Source organism: Camelus bactrianus, chromosome 35 (genome assembly GCF_048773025.1).
Source record: "Camelus bactrianus isolate YW-2024 breed Bactrian camel chromosome 35, ASM4877302v1, whole genome shotgun sequence".
Taxonomy (NCBI): domain Eukaryota; kingdom Metazoa; phylum Chordata; class Mammalia; order Artiodactyla; family Camelidae; genus Camelus; species Camelus bactrianus.
In genome coordinates, this window is record NC_133573.1 from 9,555,495 (window position 1) to 9,569,555 (window position 14,061).

Sequence of the window (14,061 nt, forward strand, 5' to 3'; positions counted from 1 at the left end):
TTTAAAAGGATGCTATTCATAATAGTATCATAAAAATAAAAGATATCTAGGAATAATCTAGTAAAAGATGAACAAAATCTTTACTAAGAAGATTGAAAATATTACTGAGAAGAATGAAAGAAGATATGTCATGTCAATGAAAGGGGAGAGTCAATGCTAAACTGGTAAAGACGCCAGTTATCTCTGAACTGATTTATATATATTTAATATAATTCTAATCAAAATCCCAGTAGGTATTTTTTCTGTGTGGAAAATATCAAGCAGATTCTGAAATTTATAAGAAAAGGAAAAAAGGAAGGAAAATCTAAGGCCCTCATGAAGAATATCAATGAGGTAGGAAGACTTTACCAGATATCAAAACTGTGGATTCTCTATAAGACAGTATGGTACCAGAATAAGGATATACAAATAGCCTAACAGAACAGTGTGGAGTGCAGAAATAGACCCATGGGTACACGGACACAGTATGTGACAGAGGGCAGCAGAGTTCTTAAGAAAAGATGGCCTTTTAAATAAATGGTTCCTAACGAATAGGATATTCATATAGAAAAAATATTAATCTTTACCCTTACCTCACTCCATATAGAAAAGCTAATTCCAGATGGTTTGTTGATCTTAATGTAAAAGGCAAATCCATAAAACTTTGAGAAGACCACCTAAGAGAATACGCTCATGGCCCTGAGGTAGGGAAAGTTTTAAAAACAGGACACAGAAAGGACTATTCATAAATTAAAAGACTGATAAATTGGACTACATTAAAATTAAGAATTTCTGTTCATAAAAAGACACCTTCATGAGAGTGGAAAGGCAAATCATAGAGTGACAAAATCTGCAAAAAGAATAACTGGCCAGGGCTTGTAGCTGGAATATATAAAGAACCATAAAATCAAGAAAAAGCCAGCAAACCAGAAGAAAGTTGGGCAAACCTTCACAAAAGGAGATACTTCAAAGGCCAATAAACATTTGGAAAACAATTTCATTAGTCATGAGGGAAATGCAAATTAAATGAGACACCATTATAAACCCACCAGAAATGGTTAAAAGTAAAAGTAAAAAGACCGATAATATACATGCGTTAGGACGTAGAGCAGTAGGAACTACCTGCTGATGGGCGTGGAAACTGGTACAACCACTTTGGAAACCTCTTTGGCATCATCTGTTAAAACTGAGTAAACTGTGTACTCTGTGAACAAGCAGTTCCACTCCTCGGTGTGTACCCAACAGAAATGAATGCACAGGGCAACAAGGAAGATGTGCAAAAGACTGTCAGAGCAACAGTAATCACAGTGCCCCAAGCTGGAAGCAATCCAGCTGTCCATCACCTGTAGAATGGATACATTCAGTGAGTAATACACCTACAGGTCTGGGGCACTTTCTACATGTGATATACTTCAGTAAGAAGGTTTAAAAAAAAAAAGCTGATGGAAAAAATATAAATTAAAAAAAATATTTTAAACACTATCACCTTCCTGTTTGAGAACATAATCAGAGTTGGCCTCCCTCACTCATGCCCAGGAATGCCGCCTACCTGAGCCCTGAGAACGGCCATGGTTTCCAGGTCCTTCTCCTGTTTGGCGATGGTCTGCTTCATCTCGTCCATCTGGAGCTGCTTGGAAGCCAGGGCCTTCTCTGCCAGTTCCAGCTTTCCATTTAGTTCCTGCAGCACCACCTTATCCACTTTTTCTGACTGAAAAAGACAAGCTTATGCTAGAAGTGGTTTTGAAATAATTTGACCTATTTTAGTAAAATATTAGGTAAAGGATTATTTTAAATGATTGGCTCTAAATTGGTCTGTTAATCATCAATGATAACTTAATCAGAAACTTGCATTCATTTAACTTATGGCTTGCAAATAGTAATTTCCTAATTTAAAACAATGATTAGAAGAAAAGGAAAACATTAAAATAAGGGAGGTAAATGACAGACCCCGATCGCAGTGAGGTTGTAATTTGCTGACACTTCTCTTCTTCCACTCACGTTACTCTTACTTTATGAAGTCAGTGGAATGTTTAAATTAAAAATTTGCTAGGTCCTAGAGAGGAACAATATTCTACTAAAAATAAATGAAAAACAAGAAGTATATTTCTAAGAATATAAACCCGGAGACCCTTTCTAATTCAAAGCTTCTGTGGCCTTTATCTAGTCCAGCTTTATTGAGGTAAAACTGACAAAACTGTAAAATATTTAAAGTGTACAACATGATGATTTCTGTATGCACTGTGAAAGGATTGCCACCATTGGGTGAATTAACACATCTGTGACCTCACATATCCATCCATGGTGTTTAAATTATCACACCATGCTGGGCATTATTACTAATTTAAGTGACAGCCTAGTAAGTCCAGGGTCTCAAGTTCAGTGACAGCTGGCAAGCCAGCCATGTGACGGCCCCAGGCAGCAGACAAGCCCCTCCAGCGCCAGCCAGCAGCTCACTATGCATTACTCACAGAGGGGTCCATGCTCAGCTCTCCTGCAATCCCACCTGCTGTTAGAAATGCTGAACGCCTACTCCCTGACCGCAGGACATTAGCATCATCTTTGTACACAAAGCACATTATACATATGTGGACCATCAGGAGTTATAAACACTTAGACACAAGAAATCAATTATAAATGGAAAAACAACCCTTGAAATCAGACAGCTGAGGATGAACACAAATACTTTACGTATTTATATAAAATGTTCAATAGTTCTGTTCATGACTAGGCTATGAAAGTAATTTTTTTTACAAGTACCTCTCTCCTTTTTAGTTCCTCAATTGTCTTCAGTGCGTTATTATATTCTAGAAGTAGCCTGTTGTGTGTCAACTGTAGAGTTGCTAATTTGACCCTATATAAAAAGAAATTAAAAAGTGGAACCTTGGGGAAAATATCGTAGACACTTAGTCTTGCCTCCCAACCTGCTTCTGAACCCGCAAGTAGCGAAATCTCTCCCACCTTCGTCATCCCACCACCTACTAGCACGTTCTTACTCTCAAAGGAAACAGTTCCCCCATCAAGGTAGATTGCACACAGGTTTCATAATTGTTATAAGAAGACCTAAATTTTATCTCCTCAGAAAAGTCTCCTAGTACTCCTTTCAAATAGATAAAAGAGAAAAAAATTTACTTTACTCTCAAATCCTGATTCCAATCTGCATAAAGGAGCTATTCTGTCTTCTTTGAGCAAGCAGCCGTTCAGGCACCGCGTACTCACTTTTCGTCTTCTGTCTTGGCTTGCTCCATTTTGATTTCTGATCGCATGCTTTCCACTTGGAGCTCTAACTTTTTGTTATTATAAACGAGCTCTTGCTTTTCATTCAGCTCTGATGGGGTTGCAGAATTTTTCCTTTCGAGGGCCTGACATCTAAGAAAGATCAAAATTTCATGAGGACAAACAATGCTCCTTCATTTCTCAATGGCTTTCAAACAAACCCCAAGATTATGCTGCAAATACAAAGAACTTGAGGATTCTACTTTTCACAAATTTAACAGTACAAAATTAAATATTTTATCCTCCCTGCTTCTTTACTAGAAGCAAGTATTTCTGAACCCTGATGCCTGTATATAAAAAAATACAGATTTTTTTTGTAAAAGAAATTTACGTATTTCTGAACCCTTATGCCTCACATAAGCAAGTCCGGATCTAAGATCACAAAAGCTACTGCCCACTTGGAGTAACTGTTTTGACTAGTCATGCAAATATATTTTTGTTATTTAGACACAGACCAAGGTAGTAATTGGCTAGAAGTGCTTCCCATATATAGTGATCCATGGCTTTCTTTAATGTCTTTAAAAGTTATGGGCTCTGTTAAGCACCAAAAATAGGACTTCTGACAAAGATTCAAGAGGGGAGAAGGAAGTGCTTTGAGTCCTCCTACATATCAGAGACAGAATTTCAGTATAATAATAGCAAATATGAGCCAACAATAGCCAACTGCAAGGCACTAACACAAAGCATATTAAACATTAGCTCACTTAATACATTACAAAGCTGGAACTATGACACACAGTTTACAAATGATAAAACTGGGAGGCCCAGAGAGGTTAAATAAATAACTTGCACAAGGTAATACCACAGATAAGTGGTAGATCTGTATTTTGACACAGGTGTGTTTATCCAGTCCTCAGCATCTGCTGCTGTGCTGAACCAGGTCCACAATCCTGTGACTCCCTGGTCAGTGGACCTCCACAGAAACACACACTTGTTTGCTGTGTCTGAAATATATTTGCTGACTCATCCAAAACAACAGCATCGATTTGGCCTTCCTAAATTTGGGGTAACTTCTTACATCAAGAGAAACAAGCAAATGCAAAATTTTCCCAATGTATATATTAGCCTTCATAACTGACTGAAAATGGAAACATTTTTTCCTGGATAAATCCCACTCAAGTTCGTGTTCTTTGTAGCTTTCTTTTATGTTCGTTCACATCAGTGTTGTCAGCTCAGGTAAATCACAGGAAGCCTGGCTCACTGCTTTTTACAGCTCCTCCTATATGCTTAGCAAGTGCCCCCAAAACAGCAAAATCAGAGTCCCCTGGGCCCACTCCCCTATATTACCACAAGAAATTCATGTTTATATATTAACCTGAACATTAATGTTTTCTGAATTCATAGTTTAAGTAGGTCTCTTTTTCTTAATTTACTAACACAGTAAAAAAAACTATGTTTTTGTATAGTAACATATTTTGTAAAAATGTAAACTTTTCAAAGGAGGATAAAATTTATCACTCTTTCTTACTTTTCTTGAAGTCTCTTCTTCATCAGCTCAGCTTCACTGAGTTTCGTGTGAGCTTCCTGAAGCTCTTTAAATAGGGTTGTCACCTGAAGGCTCAGCGTTTCCACCTCACTTCCAACCTGTCATCCAGGAAATCCCAAACATGCATTTATCAGAGGTTGAATGAACCTCTTTGTGAGAACAGTGTGAACCACTGGTGTGCAATTAAGACTGATGGGTGAATTGATTAAACTTTTGAGAACTAATGCCCCAAATATCTTGTATGAAAAGAAATGCTTTGGATACAACTGTTTCCTTATAGAGCATTAACTGATCAATTTGGATGCACTTGTGATAATGACTTTATCATAATCAAAATGAATTCAGGCCTGATCATGGTTCCGGGGATCACAGATCACAGTGATGTCAAAGCACAATCTAATTTACCCAGCCAGCAGCTCACGCCATGTTCCCTGGCTGATTTAAGTTACCAGTTTACTCAGCGACTGTTTCTGTACTGGCTTTTCCCTGGCGGCTCTAGAGTTTCTGCCAGTGAGTTCTGTGGAGCCATGGAAATCCCAGTATGTCTTTATTAACTCTGATTAGCTTTAATCAACAGGGACTGTTACTCATAGGTGGCCTCTTCAGCTCAGTTTTTTAAATGTTCTCCATTCTCTTGAAAGTAGGGGGTCAACGCAGAGCATGGCACACTGTAGGCATCTGATATATATTTGTTGAATAAATAAATCAGCTAAAGCGAGCATTTTATGTAAATGCCTTATGTGTTGGCTACAGTGGGTCTTACAACTTCCTGCCCTCATCAGCTTTCTCCAAGAGTTAAGGCTGGGTTTGCAGGCTGCCAGGCACTTCTCTGAGTTGTCTCAGAACAGACATGTATATAAACATGACCCTTTTTCACTTAAGCTATTTTATTCAGATCAGTAGTGGAACAGAACCAAGAGCTTTCAATTCCACCTTAAGTGGAATTGGGTCACATCCTCAAATGATAAAAGGGACAAAATTCCTTTCTCAATTAGTGAGTCTGTTCATTTAGGAATTTGGGAAAGAAAAATCAGTCAAGAAGAGATAGAGGAGTTATTTCCTAGAATCACTAGGAATACACTCACTACAATTTACAATGAATGAAATTCAGATTAGGCCAAGGAAATGTAAGAGAAACAGAAAATATTCAACATTGAAATTATTTCTGTATTTCTAAAGCCAGTAACACATCACAAGACTTGGCTCCAGCTCCTGTACTTGGCTCTGCCCCTCAGGGTTGTGAAAACAGTCTTAGACTCTTAGTACCCACACTTTCTGTGCCTTTCTCCTCTTCTTTCTCTTGTTCTGCGCGCCCCTCTGTCTGGGTCTCAATCTCAGAACGATCCTTAACTTTCTTTTCAAAGTCTGAAATTCTGAAAAATTACAGAATATAGAAGAGTTACTCTCTCTTTGGTTTCCAGAATAACAATTGCAGACGCACTTAAAAAAAAAGTTCAAAATCTGGATAAAGGATCAACATTTTCAAAAATTTCTCCCATTCACTGTATTAGCTTTGGTTTTGCTTTCAACCTGAAGTTGGCTAGAACTGATTAAGGGATGAATGCAGACAGAGGTATAAGAGCGATAATTTATCTTGAACACTGCACGTGTGCTACGTGAGAGTGGGTGTCCCCTTTAAAAGGGTCCAGCAGAAAGGGGAAAACTTGTTTTTCTGGACCCATCTATGTTCACAAGTTCCTGAAAACAAACAAATATGGCAACATTCTTAACACTGAATCACATATGAAAGCTAACCCAATACAAATGAAACAAAAAGAGGTTTGTGATTTAAGATGGTCGATTAAATTAAATATATGCATGTAATCTTTCTCCCACCCCGAACACCACTAAAATGACTTTAAAAAGCTATATACTGACAAGAACAGAGAGAAGGGGAGAGGGAATAATAGCAAGATTTGGGAAGCACAGGTGTGAGTGGGAACTGACTTGGCAGCCCTCCAAGGCCGGATCTGAGCCAACAGTCGGGAGAGCCAGGATGGAACCCAGTTCACACTGTGGGACCCCAAAGGCTCAGGAATCAGTGGCACCAGGCACCTCTGGACGTAGGGATAAAGTTGGGACCTGTTTAAGAAGGACTAGAAGATCATAAACTAAAGGATCCCTGAACTCAGAGACACTGATCAGAGTTGAGGACTTGTGTTCCCTACTGAAAAGAGGGGACCTCACACACAGGGTACTGAGACCCTCAGCCTTCTTTTCCTACTCATCTCAAGGCTGGCATCTAGAACAGTACCCTTCAGACAGGAGACAGGAGGAGTCTCCTCTGGGGAATCTGATCAGAATAAGGAAAGGATTTAAAGTTTTTTGACATGCGGCTTCCCCAGGGAAAGCTCCCGGTCAGATCTCCCTACACGTGCACACAGCGCTTCAGTCAGCATGTAGCCCATGTAGCCCCCAGCACCCCAACTATTAACTCTGGTCAAACAGGCAAGATTACCAGACATTTCAGGAAAACCTTAAAATGAAGATAAAAGTAAACCAGAAAAAAAAAAAAAACTTACTGAAATCAGAATATGCCAAGGGAAATAAACTTCAAAAAACTATCAATATCCTTGGAGACAGAAACATATTACTACCATAATAAAATGGAACAGGAGCGTTCAAAGGAACTGCCACCCCCGCCAAAAAAGAAAATGAAAGTTGAGCAAATGTACCAGAAAGCAGAAAAAGAGAGAAAGAGAAAGAGTGAAAATGTGAGAGAGACAGCGACAGAGAAGAGGAATGACTACTGAGTTAAGAAAATCTGAGGACTGGCCCAGGAGGTCCAATTCAAAATAACAGTAGTGCTAGAATGAGGGAACAGAGAAAACTGAGGGTAAGAGACTATCCCTCAATTAATTCAAGATCATTTTTCAGGAGCTGAAGGACATGAGTTTGCAGAATGAAAGAAGCCGAGAGTGTCTAGATCACGTGAAGGAAAACAGGCTCACACCAAAGCACATGTGAAATTTCAGAAAACCTGGGATGGAGCAAAGAATCTTCTGGGAAAAGGAAAAACAAAAGTTTTATCCCAAAAGATTAAGAATCAGAATGGCAATGAATTTCTCAGCATTAACACTAGAAGTCAGAATCCAATGAAGTAATGCTTTTAAAATCTGGAGGGAAAATTATATCCAATGTAGAATTCTAAATCTAGCCAAACTATCTGTTAAGTATAAAGGTAGAAAGAGAGATTTTTGGATATGCAGATCTCAGAAAATATCCTCTCTGTATAATCTTTATTAGTAAGTTAGTAGAGATATTTAGAGAGTAAGAAAGGCATTGGATTCAGGAAATAGGCAATCAACAGAGTAGAGCTGAAGGAATTCTGCAGGACAGTGACAAGGGGAGATTCCAAGATGACTGCAATACAGCAAGACCTAGACAGCAATGATGCTGGACTCCAGAAGAAAAGGCTTCAAGAAGAGAACACTACTAGACTAACATGTTTGCATGTAATTGAGAGATTTCCTCACTGGGGAAGAGTATGGGGAAACTAAGTAAATTTTTAAATGGTGATTTTGCATAGAGGTTAAAGAAAACATTGTGTAAAAAAGGAAAAGTGGTCAAGGCATAAAGCATAGCTCAACAGAGAACTGGGTACATGTGTGTGCATGTGTGCATAATAATAAATGCTGAGTAGTGATCTAACTAAATTTCAGTATTATCAAATTTGGAGTTGGGGGTGGGGTGAAAGAAGGGTCCAGAAGTGTGTGGGGTGACAATGGTGGCAGTGACAGACAGTTAAATCTTTATAATGGGGGGGGTGGTGGTGGTCAATAGATTATGTCTAAAATAGGGAAAAAAATTAAGTAGCAATTTAATCTTGATATATGGAAGTAAATATCAAAAGAACCAGCTAAATATGTTGAAAGTGGTGAGAAGCAGGAAGAAGCTGGCGGCGGATGGGGCTGCTGGTTCTTTCCGTAAAAAGCTTGTGGAACAACTGCTTCTTTACATGAATGCAAAACTGATTTTTAAAAAAGAACTTGATAATAGTAAAACATAAAACAAACAGCATTGGTACCTGTTGCCAATTGCCAAACCTAACTGGTGCACAGGCACTGTTTCTGGCTAGGCAAATAAACGGGTTAAGAGCTGGCTGGTGCAAGGTTGAAGGATCACACCACTCACATATGACACAGGCTTCTGACCTACATTTGAATTTCAACTTAATTTTCTAGGGCAAATTTTCATCTTGAACTGACTTTTCCCCTGCTACTTCTTGATTTTCCTGGGTCACACTTCTTATATAATTTCTCTCTCCTTCCTGGCTATCAGTTTACGTTTGTTCAGAAGACACAATTTATATGAAACAAGGAAAGAAAGAGAAGTCTACTGTCCCCTTTCCCCACAAACCACCTAAAATTTTTCAGTCAGTTTTAGACTGTCTATACCTCTGTTTCTTATGACTAATGAAAATGGTTGAAGACTGACTTATTATTTGAGAAAAAGGCATGCTAGGTCTTGGAATGTGTTTTCACCATATCTCACATAGTAAATCAAGCCAGGCTGTCCAGGCATCAGTGATTTTATTTCCTGGTTTCAGCCCAACCTTAGTCAGGAGGTTGTCCCTAATACTCACATAGAGAACATTCATTGTGGCAACAGATCACTGACTTGCCAGGTGTTAAATACTGCAAGAAGGCTGGCTCACAAAGTGGAAATTTAATGCTATTGAGAAAGGGACCCTTTACAGGAAGCCCAAAGTTAGAGAGTGAAACACTCATCTCAAAGGTAGGCCTGACTTCCTAGCTGCAATCTGAAAAGCTACACATCCAGATAGAGAGATGTATCATTTTGAAAGCAGAAATTATATACTAGATCATATGAAAGATTAGGATATGTCATCAGCAAACTCATGACTTTACATTTTTATTATCAAAGGTAATCACTGAGGAAGGATGAATTACTGCCTAAACTTGACTTAGGATGGTGTGCAGAACTCAGGAGGGTCAGTGTGCCAATGAAACAGAAACACACTGATTACTCATTACTATTAAAGGTCTTTTTCAAAGCATAACATCCTCCCTTTAGAAATCAGCTGTAATAATTAACGTGTAAAAGGAATGCTTTTATTTATCTATTCATCTGAGCATTATTACTTGTTTTAGGATTTGTCAGAAAGGCAGGGCAGATCTTTTACTCTATTAGAATACATGATACTGGCCTCCTCTCTGAATCTTTCTAAGGGACAGCGGGGTAAATTTTATGTGGGATAAAAACAGAATTTATAGCCATTATACCTTTTTCACCTTTGAAAAGAGGTGACTATCAAATAAGTCACTGAACAAATCCCAGTGTCTTCCAGCTTAACCTCGCCCTGAATAAGTAACTTATATTTCATATTTTAAAAACAGATCTAGGGGAAGGGTATAGCTCAAGTGGTAGAGCACATGCCTAGTGCACAAGAGGTCCTGGGTTCAATCCCCAGTACCTCCTCCAAGCAGAAATCAGTGAATAAACCTAACTACCTACCCCTCATTAAAAAAACCAACAATACAAGAACAGATCTTATAGTTAAAATTTTCAACTGCTTCAGTTACAAAGTGCTTCTTATAACACTATAATTTTAAAATTAATGAGCCATTTATAATGTCTGAGAGAATTCTCAGGCATAAGATATTTATATATTATATACACATATTTATGATTAAATGCTGCATATTTATTATTTAATATTATTTGTTTATATAATTTCATTTATTTGTTATTTAATGTTGCATAGTTGTGATTAAATGTTGCAGTCACTGGAACCTTAAAACTCCTGCATAACCTCCCCCATGTTTTATATGGTTAGCACTTAGCACTACTAAAGAGTTCACTCACATGTAGAAATTCGTTGACTTCACAGCTCTACAAGGAAGATAAACTTTACCCCGAAGTGTTTGTGTGTATACTACATTTCTGTGAGGCCAGTTTCCCCAAAACATGTATGCTGAAAACTAAAACACATCACTGAAAGAAATTAAAGATGACCTAAGTAAATGGGAAGACATCCACGTTCATGGATCAGAAGACTTACTATTATTAAGATGGCAATGCTCCCCAAATCAGAATCCCCAGATTCAGCACAATTCCTAACAAATTCCCCACTGATTTTTTTCCAAAAATTAACAAACTTATCCTAAGATTGATATAGAAAAACAAGGGACCCAGAATAGCCAAAACAATCTTTTAAAAGAACACAATTGGAGGACTCAGGTTTCCCAATGCCAAAATTTACTATAAAACTAAATTAATCAAGACAGTGCAGCATTGGCATAAGGAGAGACATATAAATCAACTGAACAACACTGAGCATTTAGGAATTAATCTTTACATTTATGGTCAACTGAGTTACACCATGCGTGCCAAGACAATTCAGTGAGGGAAAGAATTATCTTTTCAACAAATCATGTTGGGACAACTAGATATCTACATACAAAAGAATGAAGATGGACCCTTACCTCACAACGTGAACAAAAATGAACTCAAAATGGATCACAGAGTTAAATAAATGTAAGAGCTAAAACTATAAAACTCTTAGGAGAAAACACAGGGGTGAATCTTTGTGACCATGAGTTAGGCAATGGTTTCTTAGATACGACACCAGAAGCACAAGTGACAAAAAAACAAACAAACAGATAAACTGGACTAGATCAAAATAAAAAAATTTTGTGCTGCAAATGATACCAACAAGGAAGTGAAAAGATAATCCACACAATGGGAGAAAATATTTGCAAATCATATACCTCATGAAGGACCTGTCTCCAGACTATTAATGAGCTCTTATAATTCACAGTAAGTAAAAGACAATCCAGTTTTTTTTTTAATGGGCAAAGAAGAAGATATACAAATGGCCAATATGAAAAGGTGCTCAACATTATTAGTCATTGAGGAGATAAAGTTGAAATCACAGTGAGATGCCACTTCACATCCACCAGGATGGCCAGAATCAAAAAGGTAAGACAAGTGTTGGTAAGGATGTGGAGAAAGCGGAACCCTCATACACTGCTGCCTGGAATGTAAACTGGTGCAGCCACTGTGGAAAACAGTTGGTAATCACTCAAAGTATTAAACAGAGTTACCATGTGACCTAGCAGTTCACCTCCTAGGTATACACCCAGCAAATCTGAAGAACATTTCCACACAAAAAATTGTGCATGAATGTTCAGGGCAGACATTATTCATAATAGGCAAAAAGTGGAACCAACCCAACTTCATCAAATGATGAACAGATCAACTAAGTGTTGTCTGGGCACACAATGGAGTATTATTTGGCAACAGAAAGGAATGAAGAGCTGATACGTGCTACACCATGGATGAACTTTGAAAGCATGATGGTAAATAAAATGAGCCAGTCACAAAAGTCCACATACTGTATGAGTCCATTTATATGAAGTGTGCAGAAAAGATAAGTCTATGAGACAGAAAGTAGATTGCTAGGAAGAATGGGGAACGAGTGGTAATGGATATGGATTTCTTATTTGGGGGAAAAACATTCTAAAATTATAATGTGGTAAAGGCTACATAACTCTGAATATTTCTTAAAAAATTGGAATGTACACTTTAAATGGATGAATTGTATGGTATCTTAATACATCTCAATATCTCGATAAAACTGTTTAAATAAAAGCAGTGTATGCAAATTTCAGATTGCTTATTTCATACCTTTCTTTGGCTTCCTTGAGTGCAATTTCAAGTCTCTCCACCTTCTGGTTTCCTTCCCTTAGACCAAGCAGGAGCTGGCTCACAGTTAATTCCTCAAATTCCAAATAATTCCTGGTGCCTTCTGCAGATCTGCTCCTACATCAGGACAGATGAAGGTTAAAAGGCTTCCATGAGAAAACAAAAATGTCAGAGTCTAAGAATATAATGAACCAATTTCAAGGAACTGCTTTCCTGAACAGTCTCCAGTTAATTCTCATTTACAGACTGAGCACAGATGGCCCGGTGATGTCCAGTGCCACACTCTTCCTTGCTTTCCAAGGAAGGAGTGGGGACTGACAGGTAGGCTCGCCTTACACTGCAAGTGCTCACTTCTTCCAAATGGTCACTGTGTCCACAGCACCAGACCACAGGACCCACGGACACAGTGGAGCAGAGGGTAGCCCTGGTTTTTGGTGCTCAGCTTTCCTAGAGGACTCGCCCCAAGAGGACCACAGTCACACAAAGGGCACACGCACTTGTGCTGCCTGTGGTGACGTTCACACCACCGGCCTTTCTCTAACTCGACAGAAGCCACCACGTTCTCAGGTAAGGAGAAGAAAATCATCTTTGGTTTTGGTTTCAAATAATGAGAGCAGAGAAATGTAGGCATTGTTGGTACATCAAGTATTTTTCTTGATTTCAAAATCAGATTAAATCAAGAGGTGGTTCAATGACAAAGAAAACCATGACCACCACTGCAGTCACTCAACATTCTGGGCGACTATGCTGATGCTAATGGCAGCCACTCTTTCAGTAATCTACTCAGATTCACACATCTAACAGAGAGCCAGGATTAAATCAATCTCTGACTCCTTAAACTACTTTCCAACAGGGCAAAGAAGCTGTTATTAAAAAACAGCTGTGTGGTTTAAAAGAGGAAGTGGTCTTTACATGGCTATAAATGAAGAGGAAGTGGCTTGGAAATTTCAAATAGGGCTTTCTTCCTTCCCACCACTTCCAGGAAAGTGTTTTGATATATTACAAAAAGCAATGGTGGGGGGGGGGGCTGAGGAATTTCTAACTGAAAAAGGAAATAACTTTCATTTCTGCCAACTGCCCTGATGGATGAAAGAATATTATCTAATCTTTATTTTCTCCCTTATACAAGGGCTTGGGAGCATAATTGAAAAAAAAAAAACTCATTTTTATGTTTTATAAGTACATTCATCAAGTTATAGAAAAAAAAATTAAAAGCCTATGAGGGAAGAGATCCTTAGGGAAGTTTTCAGATAAATATCTCTTATAAGTAGATTTATACAGTAGTAACCTGCTCACAGAGGACGAGCATTCTGGGTCAGAGTTATTTGCAAGAGTCTCAGGTGCCCAGTTCCCCTGCCTTCTCCAGGTACCCCCACCATGTAAGATGTCTGCTTCCAAATATCTACTTGGGACAAGTCTACTTGAGTGCCCAGCTCAGGTATCTGGACACTTGCAAAAAATAGCCACTGACACCCAGAGCAACAACGGTCATTGTTACGGATTATCCAGTATTAGTCACCTTGGCTTGTACTTGGAAATGAACAGGGAAGAGAAAATGGAAATCTAACCCTATCAGCTGGGCAGCCTGGTCAGACTGCACTGGTAAACAAATAGGAAACATGGGTCTTTTAATTGAGGACAAGTTTGTTTCC

General features: G+C 38.5%; 1 protein-coding gene across 3 annotated transcripts in view; it reads right to left on the reverse strand.

Moving 5' to 3' along the window:
• Positions 1-14,061, reverse strand: part of OPTN (optineurin) — a 38,979-nt gene that overhangs the window by 9,355 nt on the left and 15,563 nt on the right. For all 3 annotated transcript variants that reach the window (XM_074358203.1, XM_074358202.1, XM_074358201.1), the window contains 6 exons: positions 12,392-12,526; positions 6,009-6,111; positions 4,721-4,836; positions 3,196-3,345; positions 2,737-2,830; positions 1,529-1,687 (listed from right to left, as the gene is read on the reverse strand). In XM_074358203.1, coding sequence (XP_074214304.1) covers positions 1,529-1,687; positions 2,737-2,830; positions 3,196-3,345; positions 4,721-4,836; positions 6,009-6,111; positions 12,392-12,526 — 757 coding nt within the window. The remainder of the gene's footprint in view (positions 1-1,528; positions 1,688-2,736; positions 2,831-3,195; positions 3,346-4,720; positions 4,837-6,008; positions 6,112-12,391; positions 12,527-14,061) is intronic.